We start from the raw sequence: 26,228 nt of genomic DNA, 5'->3' as shown, positions 1-26,228 counted from the left end.
ACAACTGCAGCCAAAGGAAGGGAAAATGTCATATTTGTTGAAATAGTCCCTAATAGAGCCCTCCAGAGAAACATTAGAGAAGTCATAGGTAAAGAAACTTAATTTTCTCTTCTCTACAACCAAATAAAGAGTATGAGACTCTTTTCGACTTGGTACAAACTCTACTTGAATTTGGACACAACCTTAACTGGCCGTGCTTTTATGAAGGCTTGAAAATAACTCCAACAGTTTACCTGAGGTATCAATTTGATCACAAGAGTCTTCTGCTGCAGAACAAAATAGCTTACTCCAGTCATCCTCTCATTAGTATTGCAAGTGACAACATTAATTTTAGTTGCTTCAGAACTTGGGATAGAGCACCCCATGTTTTTGAGCACAAAAACAATGGAACTACTTAGGTTCCTGTTTCCTGTTTTGTGGAACCTGGTTTGGCTTGTGTGATGGACAGTTTAAAACCCAGTGCACCTCTGAGTACATATCAGGTAAGAGTTGCTTTTTTAGCTCCCCGTGTGGTAAGCCAAAAATTTTTAGATATAAAGATGCAGTTGGAATCCGGAGAAAGAGGGAAATCAGGAGAAATAGGGAAATCATGGCTGCGTGTGGTTTTCGTTTTGGGGCTCATGAAGAGGCCTGGGCCCTGACTCCTCCAAGGCTTCCACATCCCAGGTGCTGCGGGGCCTGCGGAGGCGAGAAAGCTGGGCCAGTGACAGGAGGGCGCACCCCACCCCATCCCCCAGGGAAAGGGCTTCTCCCAGTTCCCCACCCTCCCAGCCCCCGCCCGGCCCGTTACCTCTTCTTCTTGTCTCTCTTGTCCAAGCCAGGGTTCCTGAGCATGAGAATGAGCTCCACTCTGGGAACTGTGCCCCTCCAGGCAGCTCTGTGGAGATCGCCAAGATCTTCCAGGCAGATGTCATACCCAGGCTCCAGGAAGGCGCTGTCATTGTGCTCCGCTCCACAGCCCACGCCGTCCTCGCTGCTCCTCCTTATTCACTTATTAAAACTAGTGAATAAATTCAGCAAAGTTACAGCACAAAATGTCAACACATGGTAATCTGTTGTATTTCTAGACACTAGCAACAAACATGAGAATGTAATTATGAAAACAATTCCAGGCTGGAGGTGGTGGCTCATGCCTATAATCCCAGCACTTTGAGACACTGAGGTTGGAGGCTTGCTTGAACCCAGGAGTTTGAGGCCAGTCTGGGCAACTCAAGGAAACTCTGTCTCTACAAATAATTTAAAAATTAGCTGAGTGTGGTGGCTCATGTCTGTAGTCCTAGTTACTCGGCAGACAGAGGAGGGAGGATTGCTTGAGCCTGGGAGGTTGAGGCTGCAGTAAGCCGTGTTCACACAACTGCACTCCAACCTGGGCAACAGAGTGAGTCCCTGCCTCAAAAAAAAAGACAGAAAAGAAAAAAAATCCATTTTTAAAAATCAACAGGCCAGACGTGGTGGCATACACCCATCATCTCAATGCTCTGGGAGGCCAACAGCGGAGTATCACTTGAGACCAGGAGTTCCAGGCCAGCCTGGGCAAGATAGCAAGACTCCACCTCTACAAAAAAATAAAAAAATTAGCCAGGTGTGGTGGTGCATACCTGTAGTCCCAGCTACTTGGTAGGCTGAGGCAGGAGGATCACTTGAGCCCAGGAGTTAGAGGCTGCAGTGAGCCATAATCATGCCACTGTACTCCAGCCTGGGAGACAGAGTGAGTCTCCCTGCCTCAAAAAAAAAAAAGATCATAAGAAGTATGGGTTTATTTCTGGATTCAACATTCGGTTCTATTGATCTATACATGTGTCCTTACGCCAGCATCATGCTGTTTTTATTGTTGTTGCTTTGTAGTAAGATTTGAAATTTGGAAATGTGAGCCTCTGAGTTGGTCTTTTTTTGACATTATTTTGGCTATTCTGGATCCCATGAAATTTCATATAAATGTTAGGATCAGCTTGTAGATTTCTGCCGAAAGGACTTTGGGATTTTAACAGGAATTGCAATAAATTTGTAGATGGCTTTGTGTAGTATTGCCATCTTAAAAATTAGTGTCTTCTAGTTTATGAACATGAGGTGTCTTTCCATTTATTCATGCTTTCTTGAATTTATTTCAGCAATGTTTTGACATTTTCCATGTTCAAGTCTGGTACCTTGGTTAAATTTATTCCTAAGAATATTAGTACTGCTGATTGTTTTCTGAGAGAGCTTCACACTGTTGCCCAGGCTGGAATGCAGTGGCACGATCCTAGCTCTGCAGCCTCAATCTCCTGGGCTCAAAAGATCCACCCACCTCAGCCTCCAGAGTAACTGGAACTACACATGTGTGCCACCATGACCAGCTAATTGTTAAAAATACTTTTGTAGGGACAGTGTCTGGCTATGTTGCCCAGCTTTCATTATACAATTTTTAAAAATTCTAAAATTTTTGCCATGAATTACTGTGATAGTTAAGTCTAGGTGTCAACATGACTGGATTAAGGGATACACAGAGAGCTGTTAAAGCACTATGTCTAGGTATGTCTGTGAGGGTTTTTGGAAGAGGTGTCATACTGGTGTGGCATATCATGACATATTGTAATACTGATATGACACCCGTAAGACTGAGATGATGCCCACAATACTGATATGACATCCATAGACTGATATAACACCTGCAATACAGATGTGACACCCCAATACAAATCTGATACCATAATACAGAGGTGACACCAAGACTGCTGTGACACCCATAAGACTGATGTGACACCCACAATACTGATGTGACACCCACAATACAAATGACACCTGCAAGAGGGCTGTGACGCCCATAAGACTCATGTGATGCCCAAAATACAGATATGACACCCATAAGACTGATATGACACCCACAAGATTCATATGACACTCCTAAGACTCATATGACACCCGTAATACTGATATGATGCCCATAAGACTCATCTGATGCCTGCAATACTGATGACACCTGTAAGACTGATATGACACCTGCAATACGGATATGACACCCACAATACTGATATGACACCCACAATACAGATATGACACCCGCAATACTGATATGACACCCACAGTACAGATATGACACCTGCAATACTGATATGACACCCACAATACTGATATGACACCCACAATACAGATATGACACCCGCAATACTGATATGATACCCACAATACAGATATGACACCCGCAATACTGATATGACATCTACAATACTGCTATGACACTTGCAAGACTGCTGTGACACCCCTAAGACTCATATGACACCTGTAATACTGACACCCCCAAGACTGACATGACACCTACGATACTAGTATGTCAGCCGCAATACTGATACAGCATCCAGACTCTCACCAGGGCGCTTGGTACACAGCTTCCACTGACCTTGATTTGGGTCAGGCTTGGCTTCTGTAATGAAGTTTGATGTCGTCTCTCCTTTACTGACATGGAATTGATGTGGTTGTTTACAATTTACTTTCCAGTCATTTCAGTTTAGGGAGGGTCAGAACCTTGTAGCCTCCAGTTGCATGACTCCTAAATCACAATTTCTAATCTTGTGGCTAATGTTAGTCCTAGAAAGGCAATCTAGTTCCCAGGCAAGAAAGAGGTCTGCTTTGGGAAAGGGCTGTTACCGTCTTTGTTTAAACTATAAGCTAAGTTTCTCCCAACATTAGTTCAGCCTACACCCAGGAATGAACAAGGAGGTTACAAGCAAGGCGGAGTCTGGTTAGATCTCTTTCACTCTCTCAGTCATAATTTTGCAAAGGCAGTTTCAATCCCTCCCTTTGGGTTTTATAACACCTTAACCTTAAGGTGTAGGCTGTGAAGATGGGAAAAGGCCATCGATCGCTCTGGCTTCTTCCTGCTGACAGGGGACACAGTGGGAATGGGAGTGAACCCCAAGGTGAGAGAGTGGAACCGCTTTGCAACTGTCTGAGCGTACTCATGCAGGCCTGGCTTTTCAGTAGGCTTACACAGAAAATGTGAATATCTGGCCCTGAAAGGTAAGCATGAGCTTTGTGCCACAATCCTAGATGTGGTGGTCTTTTCTTTCACTGAATTCAACATATTTTGATATTGATCGCTTTTTAAAAACACATTTTGCACAAGCTCAGAATAAAGTATTTCAAACCTCAGTTAGTACTTTCAGGAATATATGCACATAAAGCCCTAAATGCTAAAAGAAAGATATGGCACAAAAATAATTTATTATTTGCCGTGATCTTTCACTGAATTCAACATGTATTAATTAAGGGCAGTTTTCAAAGACACATCCTGTCAAACCTCAGAAAACACAATTCTGAGCATAGTAGGCCCATACAGAAAATGTATCTAGTCTTAAAAGGTAAATGCAAGCTTTGTGCCAAAATCCCAGATGGTGTCCTGTTTTCTTTCACTGAATTCAAGATGTTGACATTGCTCACTTTTCAAAACCACATTTTGTACAGGCTCAGGAAAAATTTTTTCGAAGCCACGTTAGTGCTTCCAAGATGATATGCATATGCAGCCCTAAAGGCTATAAGCAACACATGGCACACAAAGAATGTATGATGTGCGGCTTTCTTTCACTGAATTACACATGTATTAACTAAGAGCAGTTTTTAAAGACACATCTTGTCAAATCTCCAGAGACACAATTCGGAGCACAGTAGGCCCACACAGAAAACACTGTGCTGGGAATTAAACGTAAGGCAGGGTTCTTAGTGCAATGATTTGTTTACTAAGTCAAAAGTTAATAATACTAGAAACTAGTATTGAGGTCAAATTAACAATGACCAACCAGCGCAAGGCTACTAATCTTGCTTTCTGAATGTAATGCTAGAAATTCATAAACAAAATTGGCATTTGCTTTTTTTCCTTTATTTTCTAAGATGAACGTCAGAGCTTAAAGACAGATATTAAATAAATTCCCCATACAGATAAGGGCTGGTCATTGCACATATTCAAACATTTGTTTACTTATTTGGCAAATATCTACTGAAGGTTTATTACATGCCAAACTCTATTTCTTCCAGTGATATGGAAGGAAAAATCAACATCCTTGCCCTTATGGTGCTCACATTCTAGTTGTAGATATATCCCCATGGGATGTGACTGACCTGCTGACGTTATTCTTCCAGGTGAGACTGAAAAGCCCTGCGTCCTTGAGCTCATGGACGATGTGCTCTATGAGGAGGTAGAGGAGCTCTGCCTGGTACTCGACACTCCACAGAGCAATTCTCCCTTTGGGGCTGCAGTTGGTGAACAAAAAGAAACTCTCAAGGATCCAAGATGATGTTAATAGTAAGAAGTAATTTTTTGTGCTTTAATTGTAAATTGGGAACTGAAATCCATCCAAATCCAGGTTTTAAGTGACTCAGAAAAACCTCCCCACCTCCCCTGCTTTCTGACTAGGGTTTTTAAGCAATTGAGAAATAGGAAAAAGACAAAGCAAATGGGAAACAGAATAAATCATTAAAACTGATAAAGCTGATGTTGGAGAATATGGCTTATATCTGAATACTGAATCCCAAACATCCATACCCGCCCTCTCCTCTATACACACCTTGGGTACAGGGGTACCAACAGTTTCCTCCCTCCCCACCCACCTTCAGTGGCCTGTTCACATGTACTTTATGGCACATAGGGACAGCCGGGAGCACATGCTCTCTGGGGGCTGGTTAAGTCCCAGGAAGGAGCTGGGCAACACATGCCAGCTTTTCCTTCCACACACACCCTAATTTTGAGTGAGGAGACAGAAGCCAGGAGTGTAATAGTCGTTAAGCCCCTCCCACATGGAAACAAACACAGAAAAGGAGGAAAAGCATTCCCCTAACTAACAATTTCATTTGTCTGTGTTTTCCACAATTTTAGAGACTGTTATTAAATTTGGAGAAACCAAATTTAACGTCACTGAACCCGAAGAACCTGTGAGAGTCAGTGGTTATAATAATTCCAGTGATTCACCAAGGAGACATTTCCAAGGTTTCCATCGTGAGTCTACACCAAGGATGGCTTGGCCACCTGTGGAGAAGGTGCAGGGCTCCCAGGGCGTGTCTCCCGATGGATCATGCCAACTGTGTGTGCCAGTGCCCTAAGTGCCCTTGAGGAAAAGAAGAGAAACATCCAACTGAAAAAAAAATAGGCACACTCTTTGTTGGGGGGTATAAGTTTAAGGGGTACAAGTGCAATTTTGTTACATGGTTATATTGTGTAGTGGTGAAGTCTAGTGTTTTAGTACATCCATCAACTGAGTAACGTACATTGTACCCATTAAGAAATTTCTCAGTACCCACCCCCTGCCACTCTCACAGCCTCCCAAGTCTTCAGTGTTTATCATTCCACACTCGAAGTTCATGTGTACACATTATTTAGCTATCACTTGTAAGTGAGAACAAGCAGGATTTGACCTTCTGTTTCTGAGAAGTTTCAATTAAAACACAGATATATTCTTTTAAATTTATCTTCTTCTTTAGTAAAACAAAAAGAATGCAATTTATTTCCAAGAATTTTTTTATTTTTGACTTACAGGGTTATATGTGTTAGGACTTAGAGAAATTGTGAGTGAGGAGGAGCCAAGATGGCCGAATGGGAACAGCTCCGGTCTGCAGCTCCCAGCGTGAGTGACGCAGAAGACGGGTGATTTCTGCATTTCCATCTGAGGTACCAGGTTCATCTCACTAGGGAGTACCAGACAGTGGGCGCAGGTCAGTGGGTGCGCGCACCGTGCGCGAGCCGAAGAAGGGCGAGGCATTGCCTCACTCGGGAAGCACAAGGGGTCAGGGAGTTCCCTTTCCTAGTCAAAGAAAGGGGTGGCAGATGGCACCTGGAAAATCGGGTCACTCCCACCCGAATACTGCGCTTTTCCGATGGGCTTAAAAAACAGCGCACCAGGAGATTGTATCCTGCACCTGGCTCAGAGGGTCCTACGCCCACGGAGTCTCGCTGATTGCTAGCACAGCAGTCTGAGATCAAACTGCAAGGTGGCAGCTAGGCTGGGGGAGGGGCGCCTGCCATTGCCCAGGCTTGCTTAGGTAAACAAAGCAGCTGGGAAGCTCGAACTGGGTGGAGCCCACCACAGCTCAAGGAGGCCTGCCTGCCTCTGTAGGTTCCACCTCTGGGGGCAGGGCACAGACAAACAAAAAGACAGCAGTAACCTCTGCAGACTTAAATGTCCCTGTCTGACAGCTTTGAAGAGAGCAGTGGTTCTCCCAGCATGCAGCTGGAGATCTGAGAATGGGCAGACTGCCTCCTCAAGTGGGTCCCTGACCCCTGACCCTCGAGCAGCCTAACTGGGAGGCACCCACCAGCAGGGGCAGACTGACTCCTCACATGGCTGGCCGGGTACTCCAACAGACCTGCAGCTGAGGGTCCTGTCTGTTAGAAGGAAAACTAACAAACAGAAAGGACATCCACACCAAAAACCCATCTGTACATCACCATCATCAAAGACCAAAAGTAGATAAAACCACAAAGATGGGGAAAAAACAGAGCAGAAAAACTGAAAACTCTAAAAAGCAGACCACCTCTCCTCCTCCAAAGGAATGCAGTTCCTCACCAGCAACGGATCAAAGCTGGATGGAGAATGACTTTGATGAGCTGAGAGAAGAAGGCTTCAGATGATCAAATTACTCCGAGCTACGGGAGGATATTCAAACCAAAGGCAAAGAAGTTGAAAACTTTGAAAAAAATTTAGAAGAATGTATAACTAGAATAACCAATACAGAGAAGTGCTTAAAGGAGCTGATGGAGCTGAAAACCAAGCCTCGAGAACTACGTGAAGAATACAGAAGCCTCAGGAACTGATGTGATCATATGGAAGAAAGGGTATCAGTGATGGAAGATGAAATGAATGAAATGAAGCGAGAAGGGAAGTTTAGAGAAAAAAGAATAAAAAGAAATGAGCAAAGCCTCAAGAAATATGGGACTATGTGAAAAGACCAAATCTACATCTGATTGGTGTACCTGAAAGTGACGGGGAGAATGGAACCAAGCTGGAAAACACTCTGCAGGATATTATCCAGGAGAACTTCCCCACTCTAGCAAGGCAGGCCAACATTCAGATTCAGGAAATACAGAGAACACCACAAAGATACTCCTCAAGAAGAGCAACTCCAAGACACATAATTGTGAGATTCACCAAAGTTGAAATGAAGGAAAAAATGTTAAGGGCAGCCAGAGAGAAAGGTCGGGTTACCCTCAAAGGGAAGCCCGTCAGACTAACAGCGGATCTCTCAGCAGAAACTCTACAAGCCAGAAGAGAGTGGGGGCCAATATTCAACATTCTTAAAGAAAAGAATTTTCAACCCAGAATTTCATATCCAGCCAAACTAAGCTTCATAAGTGAAGGAGAAATAAAATACTTTACAGACAAGCAAATGTTGAGAGATTTTGTCACCACCAGGCCTGCCCTAAAAGAGCTCCTGAAGGAAGCGCTAAACATGGAAAGGCACAGCCGGTACCAGCCGCTGCAAAATCATGCCAAAACATAAAGACTATCGAGACTAGGAAGAGACTGCATCAACTAACGAGCAAAATAACCAGCTAACATCATAATGACAGGATCAAATTCACACATAACAATATTAACTTTAAATGTAAATGGACTAAATGCTCCAATTAAAAGACACAGACTGGCAAACTGGATCAAGAGTCAAGACCCATCAGTGTGCTGTATTCAGGAAACCCATCTCACGTGCAGAGACACACATAGGCTCAAAATAAAAGGATGGAGGAAGATCTACCAAGCAAATGGAAAACAAAAAAAGGCAGGGGTTGCAATCCTAGTCTCTGATAAAACAGACTTTAAACCAACAAAGGTCAAAAGAGACAAAGAAGGCCATTATGTAATGGTAAAGGGATCAATTCAACAAGAAGAGCTAACTATCCTAAATATATATGCACCCAATACAGGAGCACCCAGATTCATAAAGCAAGTCCTGAGTGACCTACAAAGAGACTTAGACTCCCACACATTAATAATGGGAGACTTTAACACCCCACTGTCAACATTAGACAGATCAACGAGACAGAAAGTCAACAAGGATACCCAGGAATTGAACTCAGCTCTGCAGCAAGCAGACCTAATAGACATCTACAGAACTCTCCACCCCAAATCAACAGAATATACATTCTTTTCAGCACCACACCACACCTATTCCAAAATTGACCACATAGTTGGAAGTAAAGCTATCCTCAGCAAATGTAAAAGAACAGAAATTATAACAAACTATCTCTCAGATCACAGTGCAGTCAAGCTAGAACCCAGGATTAAGAATCTCACTCAAAACCGCTCAACCACATGGAAACTGAACAACCTGCTCCTGAATGACTACTGGGTACATAACGAAATGAAGGCAGAAATAAAGATGTTCTTTGAAACCAATGAGAACCAAGACACAACATACCAGAATCTCTGGGACACATTCAAAGCAGTGTGTAGAGGGAAATTTATAGCACTAAATGCCCACAAGAGAAAGCAGGAAAGATCCAAAATTGACACCCTAACATCACAATTAAAAGAACTAGAAAAGCAAGAGCAAACACATTCAAAAGCTAGCAGAAGGCAAGAAATAACTAAAATCAGAGCAGAACTGAAGGAAATAGAGACACAAAAAACCCTTCAAAAAATCAATGAATCCAGGAGCTGGTTTTTTGAAAGGATCAACAAAATTGATAGACCGCTAGCAAGATTAATAAAGAAAAAAAGAGAGAAGAATCAAATAGATGCAATGAAAAATGATAAAGGGGATATCACCACCGATCCCACAGAAATACAAACTACCATCAGAGAATACTGTAAACACCTCTACGCAAATAAACTAGAAAATCTAGAAGAAATGGATAAATTCCTTGACACATACACTCTGCCAAGACTAAACCAGGAAGAAGTTGAATCTCTGAATAGACCAATAACAGGAGCTGAAATTGTAGCAATAATCAATATCTTACCAACCAAAAAAAGTCCAGGACCAGATGGATTCACAGCCGAATTCTACCAGAGGTACAAGGAGGAGCTGGTACCATTCCTTATGAAACTATTCCAATCAATAGAAAAAGAGGGAATCCTCCCTAACTCATTTTATGAGGCCAGCATCCTCCTGATACCAAAGCCGGGCAGAGACACAACCAAAAAAGAGAATTTTAGACCAATATCCTTGATGAACATTGACGCAAAAATCCTCAATAAAATACTGGCAAACCGAATCCAGCAGCACATCAAAAAGCTTATCCACCATGATCAAGTGTGCTTCATCCCTGGAATGCAAGGCTGGTTCAATATTCGCAAATCAATAAATGTAATCCAGCATATAAACAGAACCACAAAACAAAAACCACGATTATCTCAAAAGATGCAGAAAAGGCCTTTGACAAAATTCAACAACTCTTCATGCTAAAAATGCTCAATAAATTAGGTATTGATGGGACGTATCTCAAAATAATAAGAGCTATCTATGACAAACCCACAGCCAATATCATACTGAATGGGCAAAAACTGGAAGCATTCCCTTTGAAAACTGGCACAAGACAGGGATGCCCTCTCTCACCACTCCTATTCAACACAGTGTTGGAAGTTCTGGCCAGGGCAATTAGGCAGAAGAAGGAAATAAAGGGTATTCAATTAGGAGAAGAGGAAGTCAAATTGTCCCTGTTTGCAGATGACATGATTGTATATCTAGAAAACCCCATTGTCTCAGCCCAAAATCTCCTTAAGCTGATAAGCAACTTCAGCAAAGTCTCAGGATACAAAATCAATGTACAAAAATCACAAGCATTCTTATACACCAACAGGAGACAAACAGAGAGCCAAATCATGAGTGAACGCCCATTCACAATTGCTTCAAAGAGAATAAAATACCTAGGAATCCAACTTAGAAGGGATGTGAAGGACCTCTTCAAGGAGAACTACAAACCACTGCTCAAGGAAATAAAAGAGGATACAAACAAATGGAAGTACGTTCCATGCTCATGGGTAGGAAGAATCAATATCGTGAAAATGGCCATACTGCCCAAGGTAATTTATAGATTCAATGCCATCCCCATCAAGCTACCAATGACTTTCTTCACAGAATTGGAAAAAACTACTTCAAAGTTCATATGGAACCAAAAAAGAGCCCACATCGCCAAGTCAATCCTAAGCCAAAAGAACAAAGCTGGAGGCATCACGCTACCTGACTTCAAACTATACTACAAGGCTACAGTAACCAAAACAATATGGTACTGCTACCAAAACAGAGATATAGATCAATGGAACAGAACAGAGCCCTCAGAAATAACGCCGCATATCTACAACTATCTGATCTTTGACAAACCTTAGAAAAACAAGCAATGGGGAAAGGATTCCCTATTTAATAAATGGTGCTGGGAATACTGGCTAGCCATATGTAGAAAGCTGAAACTGGATCCCTTCCTTACACCTTATACAAAAATCAATTCAAGATGGATTAAAGACTTACATGTTAGACCTAAAACCATAAAAACCCTAGAAGAAAACGTAGGCATTACCATTCAGGACACAGGCATGGGCAAGGACTTCATGTCTAAAACACCAAAAGCAATGGCAACAAAAGCCAAAATTGACAAATGGGACCTAATTAAACTAAAGAGCTTCTGCACAGCAAAAGAAACTACCATCAGAGTGAACAGGCAACCTACAAAATGGGAGAAAGTTTTTGCAGCCTACTCATCTGACAAAGGGCTAATATCCAGAATCTACAATGAACTCAAACAAATTTACAAGAAAAAAACAAACAACCCCATCAAAAAGTGGGCGAAGGAGATGAACAGACACTTCTCAAAAGAAGACATTTATGCAGCCAAAAAACACATGAAAAAATGCTCACCATCACTGGCCATCAGAGAAATGCAAATCAAAACCACAATGAGATACCATCTCACACCAGTTAGAATGGCGATCATTAAAAAGTCAGGAAACAATAGGTGCTGGAGAGGATGTGGAGAAATAGGAACAATTTTACACTGTTGGTGGGACTGTAAACTAGTTCAACCATTGTGGAAGTCAGTGTGGCGATTCCTCAGGGATCTAGAACTAGAAATACCATTTGGCCCGGCCATCCCATTACTGGGTATATACCCAAAGGACTATAAATCATGCTGCTATAAAGACACATGCACACGTATGTTTATTGCGGCATTATTCACAATAGCAAAGACTTGGAACCAACCCAAATGTCCAACAATGATAGACTGGATTAAGAAAATGTGGCACATAGACACCATGGAATACTATGCAGCCATAAAAAATGATGAGTTCATGTCCTTTGTAAGGACATGGATGAAATTGGAAATCATCATTCTCAGTAAACTATCGCAAGAACAAAAAACCAAACACCGCATATTCTCACTCATAGGTGGGAATTGAACAATGAGAACACATGGACACAGGAAGGGGAACATCACACTCTGGGGACTGTTGTGGGGTGGGGGAAGGGGGAGGGATAGCATTGGGAGATATACCTAATGCTAGATGACGAGTTAGTGGGTGCAGTGCACCAGCATGTCACATGTATACATATGTAACTAACCTGCACATTGCGCACATGTACCCTAAAACCTAAAGTATAATAATAATAATTTAATTAATTAATTAAAAAAAAAGAAATGTAGGCATAGCTCACTTTCCTCAAAAAAAAAAAAAAAAAAATTGTGAGTAAATGTGCTATATGACCTTCTGTTTTGAGTTGACTTTCTATTGGTTTTATCTTCATTGTAGTTATGAGATTAAATAATAATTTCCTATATTTTTCTATGTCATTGCAATATGCATGATAACTGAGATAACGATTATTTTAGTTTAGACAATACCAGCAATCTAAATCTAAACCTAGGAAATGTTGTGGTAACAAAGGACAGTAAAAGTATGGCAAAATATTAACTGCAGAGACCATGAATTCTCTGGGATTTAAGAGCTACTTATAGATGTCCTTCATCCCTCTCTTTTTGCAAATCTTGGTTCATTTCACCATTTCCTTTTTTTTTGATACAGTCTTGCTCTGTTGGCCAGGCCAGCGTGCAGTGGTACAATCTCGGCTCACTGCAATCTCCTCATCCTGGATTCAAGCAATCTTCCCACCTCAGCCTCCCAAGAAGCTGGGACTACAGGCACGTGCCATCATGCCCAGCTAATTTTTTGTATTTTGTTAGTCACAGGATTTCACCATGTTAGCCAGGCTGGTCTGAAACTCCTAGCCTCAAGTGATCTGCCCACCTTGGCCTCCCGAAGTGCTGGGATTACAGGCATGAACCACCAAACTTGGCCTACCATTTAACTGTTATCAGAAATTAAAACAAGTCACTTCTTCTCTCTCACTTGCTGTCTCTCTGAATTATTTGCTTACAGAATAAACATAACTTTGTGTCCAAAATTACATTTATGAATTATTTTGAGTCTAATTATTCACTGTGTTTCTACTTTCCTACCCTCAATATCAAGAGTCATTAGTTGTCGACGATCTTAGTACTTCAGGCATTCACCTTTATCTAATTTACAAACAAAGCTGAGAAAACAACTGACAGGTATCACTGAATCGGTAACAAAGTTAGTGAGGCAATATACAAAATAGCATCTTCTACAAAGGAGCTTGTATTTTCTTCCATATAATGGTTCCAATTTGATGAACTACTCTAGCGCTTCAAAGTTGTCCCCAGATTATTCTCTATGTAAAGCATAATATATATTTGAAATAAATCACATATAATCCAAGAGAAGAGAAAACAAAACTGATTAGCTACTTAATTGTAAAATATTAAATGTCTTTCTATAATGAGCAGATTTTACATGAAACAAGAATCTTCCAAATATTGTAACATGACTTTTAGCAAAAAAATGTTTTTCTTGGAAGTAAAATGATTCTTTTTGCTAAAACAGAAACAAAATTATAACTATGTAGTAAACTGAAAAATAAAGTCAGAAAAATCTTAAAATGTTAAATAAACCTGTTGGTCTCTTTTATCCCACAAATGTCAACATGCTTTTTATGTTTATACTGAAAAAATTAAATTTTTTTCTAAAACATTTTCTAATTTCTTCTTTTAAGGTTCAAACTGAATTCAGTTCTTTGAAAAAAAAACAACAAAATTAAATATATAAAAAAGTTGAACTTTTTTGCATGCTAAGAAAGTCTAAAGTGACAGGAAAAGATAAAATGAGAATGAGAAAACTTGACCACCATCCAGCAAGTATACTATGAGAAAACAATAACTAAAATATTTAAGATAAATGTTTAATTTTTTAAATTCTAAGAAATTTGGTTTGTATTACTCAAGGCATTACAAAACCTTGAATATTTACAGGTCTAAGACAAGCAATGAAAATGAGTGAAGCAAGGAAATATGAAAGAAAATGGAGTGATTGTAATGTCATTAAGCCAGCAAGCCCATTCCTTGCTGAGAAAAGCCTGTATTATCATAGCCTAGTGCCATAGACTACTGCTATGCAGGAAGGTGCAAAAGAACTAAAAAATCTGTATTTTTCTATGAAATTCCCAGATTTTTAAGGGTTAGTAACCAATTTTTCAATGTCACATCATACAGGTCAAATCAAACAAATGATTAGCTATTTTCTTCTACTGGAACAAGAACCGTAAGTTCTCTCAGGGTCCGAGAAGTCTGGGACTGATGGGCTCAACTAACATGCGAAGGCTAAGAGGAAAAACTGCTGCACCTGGAAACACAGAGAACGAATTTTGAAAAGAAAAAGAGAACATCTTTAAAGATAACGAGAAAAAAATCCTCTTTGTACTTGATAATTTAAAAATTGAAGCAGAAAAAGGAAAATGCACTGGCAATTCATTTTCTTCTGCCAGACTCGAAAGGGTTCGTAATTTAGAATTAGAATGATTGAACTGTACCTGCATCAGAAAGCAGCACCTGTTGACTCTTCTAATTGGGATTATGCTTATGTTCTTTATATTTTCTCTTTTGAAACAGTATCTCAAAAGGTATAGTAAAACCAGCAAAATAGTTTATCCAAGGTTTACCAAATGATCAGCTGCTTAATTATGAGTTCAATAAAATCTGATAATTTTAATGTTTTTAGTAATTTTGAAATGAGTGGTTAAAAAAGGATTCTGATTTTTTTTTAGGATTCTAGATTTAATTTTCATGACAATGAAACAATTCTTTTTTAGTGAGAAGGGAGTGGGTGAAGAGAAAAAAATCACTAGGATTTTTCTAAAATAACTTGTCTAAGTTTCCAAGAAACACAAAAAGAAGTCTCTCTGAAATATAATTTGGTATTACATAAAAACGAAACAATTATATATCCAGCTCTTCTACGTATAAACATAATGTAAATTTCATTCACACTCTAACCTATGATCACATTCATTTGTCTTGAGTCCTATTGGTTTAGAAATTCTGGGGAATAAGAGGTTAATTTTTCTGATTATATCCGAACATTGGAACTACTGATTGTCCTTCCCGTAATTCAGCATCTTTTCAAACTGTGGGCCAACAAATCAATATCTTATTATTAAAATAATAAGACTTGAATCCCTATTTGTTTTCTAGGATTTCCCTAATAAAGTACACAAACTGGGAGGCTTTAAACAACAGAAATGGACTTTCTCACAGTTCTGTAGGCTGGAAGTTTGAGATCACCGCAGCAGCTGAGCCGTGCTCCCTCCAAAGGGGCTACGGGAGGATCCGGCCTTGCTGCTTCCAGCTTCTGGCAGCTGGTAGCAGCATCGCTCCAGTCCCCGCCTCCATCTTCAGGTGGCTGTCTTCCTCCTGTATCAGCCAAATTTTCCTCTTCTTACAAGGACAGCTTCCCTAATCTAGTATGACCCATTTTAGTCATATCTGCAAACTCCCTATTTTCAAATAAGGTCACATTTACCGGTACGGAGGGTTAGGACTTCATCACCTTTTTGGGGAGACACAGCTCAACCCGTAACAATCTGCCCTCTGATTCCCAAAGTTGATTTCCTTCGCTTGTGCAAAATACATTTTCACCCCATGTCAACATTTCCAAAAGTTTTAACACTTTCCACATCAACTCTTCTCACCATCTACATCATTTAAGTTACATAGGAGGCCTACTGTGATTCATCCTGTGGCAAAATTTCTCTCCATGTGTGATCCTGTGAAACCAGACAAGTTAATTCGCTTTTAAAAGACAGTGGGGGCCAGGGGCAGGCATAGGACAGACAGTCCATTCCAAAAGAGAGAAAGGGGAAGGAAGAAAGGGACCATGGGTCCCACGCAAGTCTGAAACCCTGCAGGGAAAATCCCATTAGACTGCCTTCACTATTTCCCATCTAAAATTTTTAAATGAGCTATGCAAGAGTAAAAACAAGTTATCCGACAGAGAAACCAGAGTTAGAAGTGCAGGATGAATTTACCAAGAGGGTAGGTTAAAAGGGAAACTTCTCCTTCAGGCCTATGGTGGGCATTTCTTGTTTACTCAAGTACCTACCTACCATCTCTCAAAAAATAATGTCCACTGGAATTCGATTATGTCATGATATTGCCTGCCCCCGCGCCCCCAGTCAGGGCAGGATGGAAGCGCAACCCTAGCCTTTCTTTACTCTAGAGACAGGAGGCGCTATGCCGCGATGGTGGCCGAGAAAGCATGGGAGCGACGCTCTTGCTCTCTGGACGTCGACGTGCCCAAGTCGAGGCCGCGCCCAGACCCGGAAGCAGGGCCGTCACGTGGGGCAGCGTGGGCCGCTGTCTTGGAAACGCAGAACGCGCGCTCCAGGTAAAAGTTGCTGCGCCCAGGACAGGGTTCTCACGGTGGAGGAAAGGACTGCTCCGGGACACCACGCTGTGCCCCGGAAAGCTGGGCGGAAAGCTGGGCGGAAAACTGGGCGGCTTCGGAGCCAGAGCAGCGGCTCTGCGGCGCAGGCGGCGGGCCGGGGCAGCCTTGAAGCCGGGATCCGGCCTGAAGGGTCAGCACCAGCTCGCCTCCGGTGGGCGCCGCCTTCGATGTCATTCAATGTCAAGTTCCAGGGCAGTAGCTTGGACCCGTTTGGCGAGCGCGGAGTGAGTGGCGCAGGAGGAGCTCCCCTAGGTCCCCGAAGTAAGCCGGCCCCTGCTCCGCGCGGCCAGCGACACTCAGAGCGAGATTGTTTGGGCCTGGGAGGAGGCGGGCAGCGAACCCAGCTTGTATAGTGGGGTCTTGTGTGCGCTCTCAGTGACAGGCAAGGTCACCTCTGCTATGAGGGGCCGGGTTTAGTGGTCTCCTCCCCAGAGTGTTGGATTTAGGAAATGCCTGCGTTAGCCCCTTGCTCCACGTGAATCCGAATAGTTCGTCCTGGCAGTGGAGGTGAATTCGGCCTGCCAGGACCCGCCCTCTGCCTGCACTCAGCGGCACCCCGGCTAAAGCCCTTTAGCTCCACCGCTACAGGCCTGTCTTAAGAGGCCTCTTTATCCCTGTGCCTTCACAGGCGTCATCACGTGGTCTTTTTCCAAGGACAAGGCTGCCTGCAGTCAAGTAATGGTAATTTAATTGATACCTGAAATTCTATCACCTATTAATTTATTTCAAAGCTTTGGGCTTTCTTGTTTTGAAACACAAAACTCTGTTGAGACGAGTCTGACTTCGTATAGTGCCATGGAATTGGCCACTTTGATTTCTTACCCCAGGAAGTCACTAGATTGCATTGTTTGCTTCTTATTTATATGCACCATGCCTAGTGTCGTACCTGGCATTCAGTAGGCCTCAGTAATTGTTCAGTGAGCAAATGAAAGGTGAGAGGAAGGCAAGGTTGGAAAGGACTTACTGATGCCTGTTCTACTTGGAGTTTGTACATTTTGTCCATTTTAGTTAAGGATTACTTTTATTTTTGCCTTTCATTATACTGTATTGCCTTATAAAGAGGAGTCTGGGGTATTGTTGCACTGAGCTAAAGGGTGTATAATTCTTGTTTTATCTCCGTTATCAGCTTTGTCGATTTTAAAATTATTTTGTGTGAAATTTGCTACACCACCTTCCTTAAGGGTATGTAGTGTTGATATGAACATAGTTGGTGTGAGAACTACTTGTAGGCGCTGAGCAGAAAGACGTGAGGGGAAGCCTGATTTTGGGTGGATGAGATATAACTAATTTTAGCTTTATTTTTCTCTTTTGTATATGATATTGGGCACTGATTTTCAAATTTTAGAGTTGGTTTTTGCCTTGGAAAGAAAGGTTTACTCAGTTTTTTAGCATTAGGGTCACTGGTAATCCGAGAGTTAGAATTCCCGAGAGCAATATGGGCAGCTTGTACTGGGAAGTGGAAGTAGTCTGTGCTTGAATCAGATTAAATCAGTATAAAGATGACGTTTGTGTTTGGTCCTGATTCTGCTTTGTCCCCCACTGACTTTCTTTTTTTTTTTTTTAATTTGTAATATATTTTGAAGAGCGATTACTAGCTTAACTTCATCCATCCCTTCTTGTAGCAACAGTAGGGCTTGTCAGGCCTGAAGGTTTACCTGTTGGTATTTCTGAAAATCTATGTGTTAAGCACCTACAAAGTGAATTAACAAAGCCTAGCGTCTGCTCCGGTCATTTGTTTCTTCCGTTGAGTTCCCCCCTGTGTTAGACGGTCTATTGGATAGCTAGTTAAAGAAATGAAGGGCAGGGCTCTTGGGTCTGGAAGCTCACCTTTTCAGGAGAGAAGACTTTCAAACAGATAAGTTGTAATAGAAAAGTATGGAAAAGTGTGGGCTTTACAGATGTACAGAGCGGGTTCGAGTTCTGTCTTTCCCAATATTAATTTGTGACCTCAAACAAGTTTTTTCTAACCTCTTAAAGCATGTATCCTGATCTATAAAAAATGATACTCTGTTGTGTAGGATTGTGTGATTTAAATGAGAACCTACGTAAAGTAGCAGGCACACTTCATGGTATGCGGTAGGTGCATATTAAATGCTTTCTTTCCCTGCCTTCCAGAGTGTGCTAACAAGTGTGATTGAATAGGTAACAAGAGAATGGTCATTCCCATTAGATCAGTGATTTTTGTTTTTATCAAGATATTGAAATGTCTTTGGAACGTATACAATTTGCTCCCAGTTTCAGCCTATGATTTTAATATGTTCATTAAATTTTTCTAAAATATCTGTTGCTTGATAGTCAACTCGTCCTCTCTATTTGGTAGTTGTAGAATAATTGGTACTATGTACTGAGATCTCACTCTGTCAGATGCTGTTGTTAGTACTTTACATATACTTAGTACCTGTGTCCATGCTGTAAGGTATGTATCGTGATTCCCATTGTACATGATGAAAAAAATATGAGGCCTAGGAGGAGAAATAACATGACCAGGGTTATAAGCTAATAATAATTATGGCTAACATCTGTAAATGCTCTGTGCCAAACACTGCTTTATATCTATCTATCTATCTATCTATAATTTCATTTAATCCTTGTGGCCACTCTTAGGTTCTGTAGAAGTGACAGAGCTGATTTTGAACCCATACCATTCAGTTTTTGTTTTTTGGAAAATAATTAAAAATTGAAAAAAAATTGGCCAGGCGCAGTGGCTCAAGCCTGTAATCCCAGCACTTTGGGAGGCTGAGGCGGGCGGATCACCTGAGGTCAGGAGTTCGAGACCAGTCTGACCAACATGGTGAAACCCCGTCTCTATTAAAAATACAAAAATTAGCCGGGCGTGGTGGTGCATACCTATAATCCCAGCTACTCAGGAGGCTGAGGCAGGAGAATCGCTTGAACTCGGGAGGCGGAGGTTGCAGTGAGCTGAAATCACGCCACTGCACTCCAGCCTGGGTGACAGCGTGGGACTCTGTCTCAAAAAAAAAATGGAAGAAAAATGATGTTCTGAAATCATTTTTGGTGTAATTTATGTGGGGTGATATGAGGAGTATGATAGTGCTATCTGTGATCACAGGTATAACATGATACACCAATGAAAGCCAAGATCTCCTTTATGATAAAAGTAATTTTAGTAAATATAAAAAAAGCACAATTTTGAATTTTGGTTATAAATGAGACGTATTCTTTGGTTCTAAGGGTCTTTTTGGAGTTCCTGAGCTGAGTGCCCCGGAAGGAGTTCATGCTGCACAAGAAAAAGCCTTGAGAAAGGCAGAATTGCTTGTGGGCCGTGCGTGTTCCACCCCACCTGGGCCCCAGACCGTGCTGATCTTTGATGAGCTCTCGGATTCCTTGTGCAGAGTGGCCGACTTGGTAAGATGCTTTGCCTCAGACTTGAAGCTACCTCTCTTTCAACCTGTTAAAATTTAAGTGAACTTTATCCTTTGTTGTTTACTATTAATATTAGATTATAAAGTTAAAAATGTCTGAAACTATTTGAGATCCATTGGGTATAATTTTTTGTGATGAAATACATCATTAGGAATGGGAAAATGTTATAGGAAAAGGTGACATTTAGAACTTGTACTTTAATATGTATATTTAATAAAATATACCTGTAATATATAATGAATGAATGATTACTAATATGGCAAATATTTGCTATATTTGGGTAATATATATTTACATATATATTCATTTGACAGAGATTCTTTATTTATGAAAGCTTCTGCCAAAATTCTAAGAACACTTTATGTGTGCATTTACAACAAAATTCCTCTTTATCTTTTTTTTTTTTTTTTAATAGAGACAGCATCTCCCTGTGTTGCCCAGGCTGGTCTTGAACTCCTAGACCCAAGTGAACCTCCTGCCTTGGCCTCCCAAAGTGCTGGGATTATAAGTGTGAGCTACTTCTTTTTCAGAAGAGGTGTGAAAACCAGTTTTAATAAACCTTTTCAGGAATGCTTTTTTTTTTTTTAATTAAAAACCAAGTTTTCACATCAAAATGATTATAAGGTCTTTTTTTTTTTAACATTTTAAATTTGAAATAGAAGTGTATACCTAGATCTCTTCACCAACTAGGAAATCCATTGCTGAGATAGCAAAATTTTCTTTTTCTTTTTTTTTATTTTTAATTTTTGTGGGTACATGTATATATTCATGAGGTACATGAGATGTTTTGATAGAGGCATGCAATGCATACTAATGACATCAGGGAAAATGGGGTATCCATCCCCTCAAGCATTTATCTTTTGTGTTACAAACAATCCAATTGTACTCTTTTAGTTATTTTAAAATCTACAATTAAATTATTATTGACTGTAGTCACCCTGTTGTGCTATCAAATAGTAGGTCTTAGTCATTCTTCCTGTTTTTTTGTACCCATTAGCCATCCCCACCTCCCCCATACCACCCTGCTACCCTACCCAGCCTCTGGTAACCATCCTTCTACTCTTTATTTCCATGATTCAATTGTATCTATTTTTAGGTCCCACAAATGAGTGAGAACATGTGATGTTTGTCTTTCTGTGCCTGACTTATTTCACTTAACATAATGACCATCCATGTCGTTGCAAATGACACAATCTCATTCTTTTTTTTTTTTTTTTTTTTGAGATGGAGTTTTATTCTTGTTGCCCAGGCTAGAGTACAATGGTGCAGTCCAAGCTCAACCTCCACCTCCTGAGTTCCAAGCAGTTCCCCTCTCTCAGCCTCCCAAGTAGCTGGGATTACAGACATGCGCCACCATGCCCAACTAAATTTTTTGTATTTTTAGTAGAGACAGGGCTTCACCATGTTGGCCAGGATGGATGGTCTCGATCTCCTGACCTCGTGATCCACCCGCCTCTGCCTCCCAAAGTGCTGGGATTACAGGTGTGAGCCACCACGCCTGGCAATAATCTCATTCTTTTTTATAGCTGAATAGCACTCTATTGTAAGTACCACATTTTCTTTGTCCATTCATCTGTTCATGGACACGTGGGTTGCTTCCTCATCTTGGATGTTGTGAACAGAGCTGCAACAAACGTGGAAGTGCAGATATCTCTTCGATTTGCTCATTTCCAGGAAGCAAGATTTTCTGTCAGCCTGAAGGAGCCGACTCTTGGTTACTCATGTCAAGGAAAGCAGCACACACAATTTAAATAGTGATCATTTATGATCTTGTCTACATAGTATTAAACTACATAGGTTTTTCCCTCACAGTCAGTCAATGTTGAGCACCTACTGTGTGCCAGACACTGTCTAGGCACCAGGGATACATGCAGGAATGAAACAGACACAATCTCTGACTTAATGGAGTTTATACTCTGGCATTAACTTGTTTTTGAAAATTTAGGCTGTAGGCCATTTCTATAGCCTAGTTAGCTGAAGAAGGTTTACCTGGATGAGCTGAGGTAACCTTCTCAGCATATCTCCATTTTCACAAGAGGGAAGAAAGGCACTGGGTGATGAAGGGATGTGCCCCACTGTCACCTGGCCAGCATGTGGTGCAGTTGGGCTGCCAGCCCAGGTCGAGCTCCTCTTCTTTCTCCTGTTCCAACCATTTCAGGGCTGGCTGGCTGCTCAGGTCTCATGGACCCTTACCTGGAAAGGTTGCAAAGTTTGTTAGCCTCTCCATCTTTAAAAAAAATGTACTTGTTTTTAAAATTATTATACAGTAAAATTGACTTCTGTTGGAGGATGGTACAGTTCTATGCATTTTAACTCATGTAAATTTGTGCAGCCCTCACCACAATCAGGATACAAAGCTATTCCATCAACATCCAAAAATCTCCCTGTATAGTCACACCCACCCCTCCCCACTAACCTCTGGCAACCACTGATCTGTTCTCTCTCCCTATAGTTTTGCCTTTTCTAGAATGTCACATAAGTGGAATCCTGTATACCTTTGACTGACTTCTTTCACCCAGCATAACTCCTCCCCATCTTTTTTTTTTTTCCTTTTTTGGAAAATTTCCTTCCACCCATACACCTGACTTGAGCATTAACACCTTTCAGATGATTATATGTTCACCACAAGCTTCCCGCTCTTAAGGAAGCCGATAAAGTATCTTATTGTAAAGGGTTTTTCTCTGGAGTGAAGTTGCAGGTTCTGGGTAGTTCTGTTGTACTGGGTTTTTGTTCTGTGCCTCCAGTATGTGCATAGGAAATGCGTCTTTGAATGATGGGGGAGCTGTGGAAATGCACTGCCTAAAGGAGGTTTCATACCCTGTTCACCTAATTGTGTCACTGAAATCAGAAAAGGAAAATCTGTGTCAGTGAATTTCACTATTCAAGTGCAGTCAACCCTCCAGATTTGGGCATCTGTGGAGTCAACCAATCTTGGATCAAAAATATTTGGAAAAAAAAATTGCATTGATGCTGAACATGTACAGACTTTTTTCCTTGTCACTGTTCCATGAAACAATATAATGTAACAGCTATTTACATATTATTTACATTCACTAGGTATTACAAGTAATCTAGAGACGATTCAATGTATGGGTTGTGCTGTGTGTCGGTTATATGATTCGATGTATGGGGTGTGCTGTGTGTCGGTTATATGCAAGTACTACACCATTTTATATCAGAGACTTGAGCATCTGTGGATTTGGGTATCTGTGGGAAGATCTAACCATTGCCCACTGATACTGAGGGGTGACTGTTGGCGTGGCTGTCACAAATCCCAGAATTTACTGTGTATTTGTTGTCTTAGTCTTCATCTTAATCAGTATTCTAGGATTTTTTCCTACATTTTTGCTTTTGGTCTTCACTAAAATATTTTAACTTCTCTGCCCTATATTTTGTCTTATTTTGACATTTTTAATATTATGTATAATATCTCATTTTGAAAACTTAAAAAAAAAAACTATGTGGTTTATATATGTAGTTCTCTGGGTAAAAAAAGAACCTTTCTCCTTTTTGAATTTTTAAGATATTACCTACCAGTAATGTTAGTACTATTATAAGGCAATCGTTTTATAAACTTTTTCACCAAATAGTCATTTTGTTTTCTTTGTTTTCAACACAGTTTTTGTGTAACAGAACTGTTTTCCTCATCACTATTACAAATTTTTAATATGTATGCTAGTGTTTTGAATTTTAATATTATTATAAATTCACAACATGTAGATTAGTAATTTGTAAAAAAAAAAAATGTAAATTTACATAACTCATTTTTCAGATACTTTGGTACTAATGTTATTTTATCATTACCAATTCTTACAACAAATATACCAAACTATGGATTTAAATGTTTTGGCATTAAAAACTATTTGATAATAAAATTAGGAAATTTTACCTTGTGGTGATTTTATTTCATGTTATAGTCACACATCTTCTTGGCAAATAAAATATGTAGTGTTTTGTAGTTTCTCTGCTTTTTGTTACAATTGACATGAAAACGAAAAGTTAGTTTTACATCATTTTATCTTTTAAAAAAGTTGTTGCTCATTTTAATTTCTAATGATTTAAGTAGCAGCAGCAGTAGTAGTTGTACACTGTATTACATGGAGACTGAACTCATATTTTATTAAAAGAACTATAAAGAGACTGTGCCTTTGTTTTCTGCACAAAGACTAGAACGTAGTTAAAGACTAAAGTGTAGTTAAATGAGTTTTGAAACTATACTATGTGTCAGTTAAAGAAAACAAGCCTTTAAGAGTTGTTTTCTGGAGGTAGGTTAACCTGTGAGAACCATACTGCAAAGAATTTTAGCCAGAAAGTTGTAGAATATTTGAAACCAATGTCTGCTCTTTTGATTTAATAAAGGGTTAGGAAGAATTTGCTTGGTGTTTATATTTGAAGGAGAAAAACTTTTCTGAAACAAAGTTAATAAAATTTTTTTTTGGGAATGAAACAAACTTGGTTTCAAGGAATAACAATTAAATGTTCAGAAAGAAGCTGCTTTGCTTTACTCGCTTAGGAAAAAGTCAATAATGGAAATGCATAGGCCAAGCCAATGGCACCTCTTAAAACCCAGTTTTCATTTTCGCCCCCAGATCCTGGAAGAAAGCTTCCCATCAAATTCCCTTTTGGTTTCGTCTTTCCCCTTTATTAGGCTGATTTTGTGAAAATCGCTCACCCTGAGCCAGCATTCAGAGAAGCTGCGGAAGAAGCTTGTAGAAGTATTGGCACCACGGTGGAGAAGTACGTGCTGTTCCCCTCCCCACCTCCATGCCAAGTCCTGGGTGATCCGGTCGCATGGACTTGAGCCGTAGGCAGTTTTGTCCATAGCGCTTGTCCCCCGCCCAGCAGGGTGGGAGGTGTGTGTGACCAGGGGTGGCCGGAGGGAGGGCTCAGGACAGGCCATTGGCTCACCTCGCAGGCGGGCACTGGGTCTCAGGGCTGGTCGTCTGTTCTCTCAGTCATTTCCTTGTCTGTAAATGGGGTCATAAAGTTAACCCTGCCTCAGGGTCCTTGTGACGGTTAAATGAGATCAATGTAAAGGTGTCACTTGATAATCTGAGATGACAGACACCCAGGATTCTTGTCATCACCATTATCACTTACCTTAAATAAGGGCTTTTTAGTGTCCTAGTGGCAAATTGGACTTACTAGATTATCGCTGGATGAAATTGCTGTTGCATCGATGGCTGTGGGCCACAGGGCGAGAAGCCAAAATGCTCTATAAACAGTGTCCTTGTAGCCCCCGTGGAGTTGGAATTAGGGGAGGCCTCCTGTAAAAGTCTGTGGGAGGGCTGGAGCAGGCTCTGGCTGAGGCTGTGATGGAGTGAATTATTTTAAAGTGATTTTGGGGTAAATGTAAATGTTTTTAAGCCACTTATGAGAGCTCCATAGTGCTTGTTAAAATAACTGAATGGTGGACAGCGCTGTATTCCAACACACTTAGCTGCATGGCACCATGCCAGGCAGTGTATAGAGCGAGCCCTGGGCTCGCCAGCATGGATTTACAACAGGGAAAAGGGGGTAACATGATAAGACGATTTCCTATATCAGAAATTGTTGGAGGAGGAGAGTGATGGCTTTTCTGGTTAGACGAGGCTTCCTTGGAAGACCCAATGCTTCAGGATGTGCAGCTGCTGCTTTTCCCCAGGTCGCCAACATTTGTTCACCTTGGCACAATGGTGTGTGACTTTCCCATAGCCGCTGAAAACCAACTTGCGTAATGGGATAGAACTGGGCCCTGCAGAGTGTAGGCACTGGGCATGCTGACAGGGCTGAAAGTGAGGACTCCCTGGGAGAAAGCTTTGCCTCTCGGGGAAAGGCCCCTGGAAAGGAGTCAGCAGTGGGCTGCCTGCTCGAGGCGCTCTGCACGCTGTGTCCTGCCGAATTAGACATGGGCTGGTCTCATGGACAAGCACTCTTCATTTTGTGGGAGGACAAATACAGACTGAAATATGGGCTTTATCTCAGGGTCTTCCAACATGAAACATACTGGGAGATTTCCTTAAACTTCTGCAGTGAGGGCAGTGCCGGCAGCCTCTGAGCTGCTATTCCTTTGCCATGGAATGGCTCCGTGGGTGAGCAGGTTAGGAGGAGGTA

The 26,228-nt window shown here is 41.0% G+C and overlaps 1 protein-coding gene, 1 long non-coding RNA gene and 1 pseudogene across 8 annotated transcripts in view; 2 read left to right on the top strand and 1 right to left on the bottom strand.

The window, feature by feature from the left end:
• LOC129011871 (small ribosomal subunit protein mS31-like) overlaps window positions 1-5,264 on the top strand; it is a 63,066-nt pseudogene extending 57,802 nt beyond the window's left edge.
• LOC134738000 (uncharacterized) lies at window positions 791-6,071 on the bottom strand. Its single transcript, XR_010123476.1, has 3 exons — window positions 5,993-6,071; window positions 5,089-5,220; window positions 791-1,000 (listed from the first exon to the last, which is right to left on the bottom strand). It is a non-coding gene; the product is annotated as an uncharacterized LOC134738000 (long non-coding RNA).
• Window positions 6,072-15,821: 9,750 nt separating this feature from the next.
• Window positions 15,822-26,228, top strand: part of LOC129011872 (mitochondrial intermediate peptidase-like) — a 69,207-nt gene continuing 58,800 nt past the window's right edge. For 2 of the 7 annotated variants that reach the window (XM_063650545.1, XM_063650547.1), the window contains exons 1-4: window positions 16,332-17,012; window positions 17,380-17,432; window positions 19,944-20,117; window positions 24,784-24,872. In XM_063650545.1, the coding sequence (XP_063506615.1) occupies window positions 16,538-17,012; window positions 17,380-17,432; window positions 19,944-20,117; window positions 24,784-24,872 (791 nt within the window). In that variant the 5' untranslated portion in view covers window positions 16,332-16,537. Of the gene's footprint in view, window positions 17,013-17,379; window positions 17,433-19,943; window positions 20,118-20,550; window positions 24,024-24,783; window positions 24,873-26,228 lie in introns of those variants that run through there. The other 5 variants (XM_063650543.1, XM_063650549.1, XM_063650548.1 and 2 more) reach the window with 5 other exon arrangements.

This window comes from Pongo pygmaeus, chromosome 14, assembly GCF_028885625.2.
Source record: "Pongo pygmaeus isolate AG05252 chromosome 14, NHGRI_mPonPyg2-v2.0_pri, whole genome shotgun sequence".
Classification (NCBI taxonomy): Eukaryota; Metazoa; Chordata; class Mammalia; order Primates; family Hominidae; genus Pongo; species Pongo pygmaeus.
This window is presented reverse-complemented; position numbering and strand designations above follow the sequence as displayed.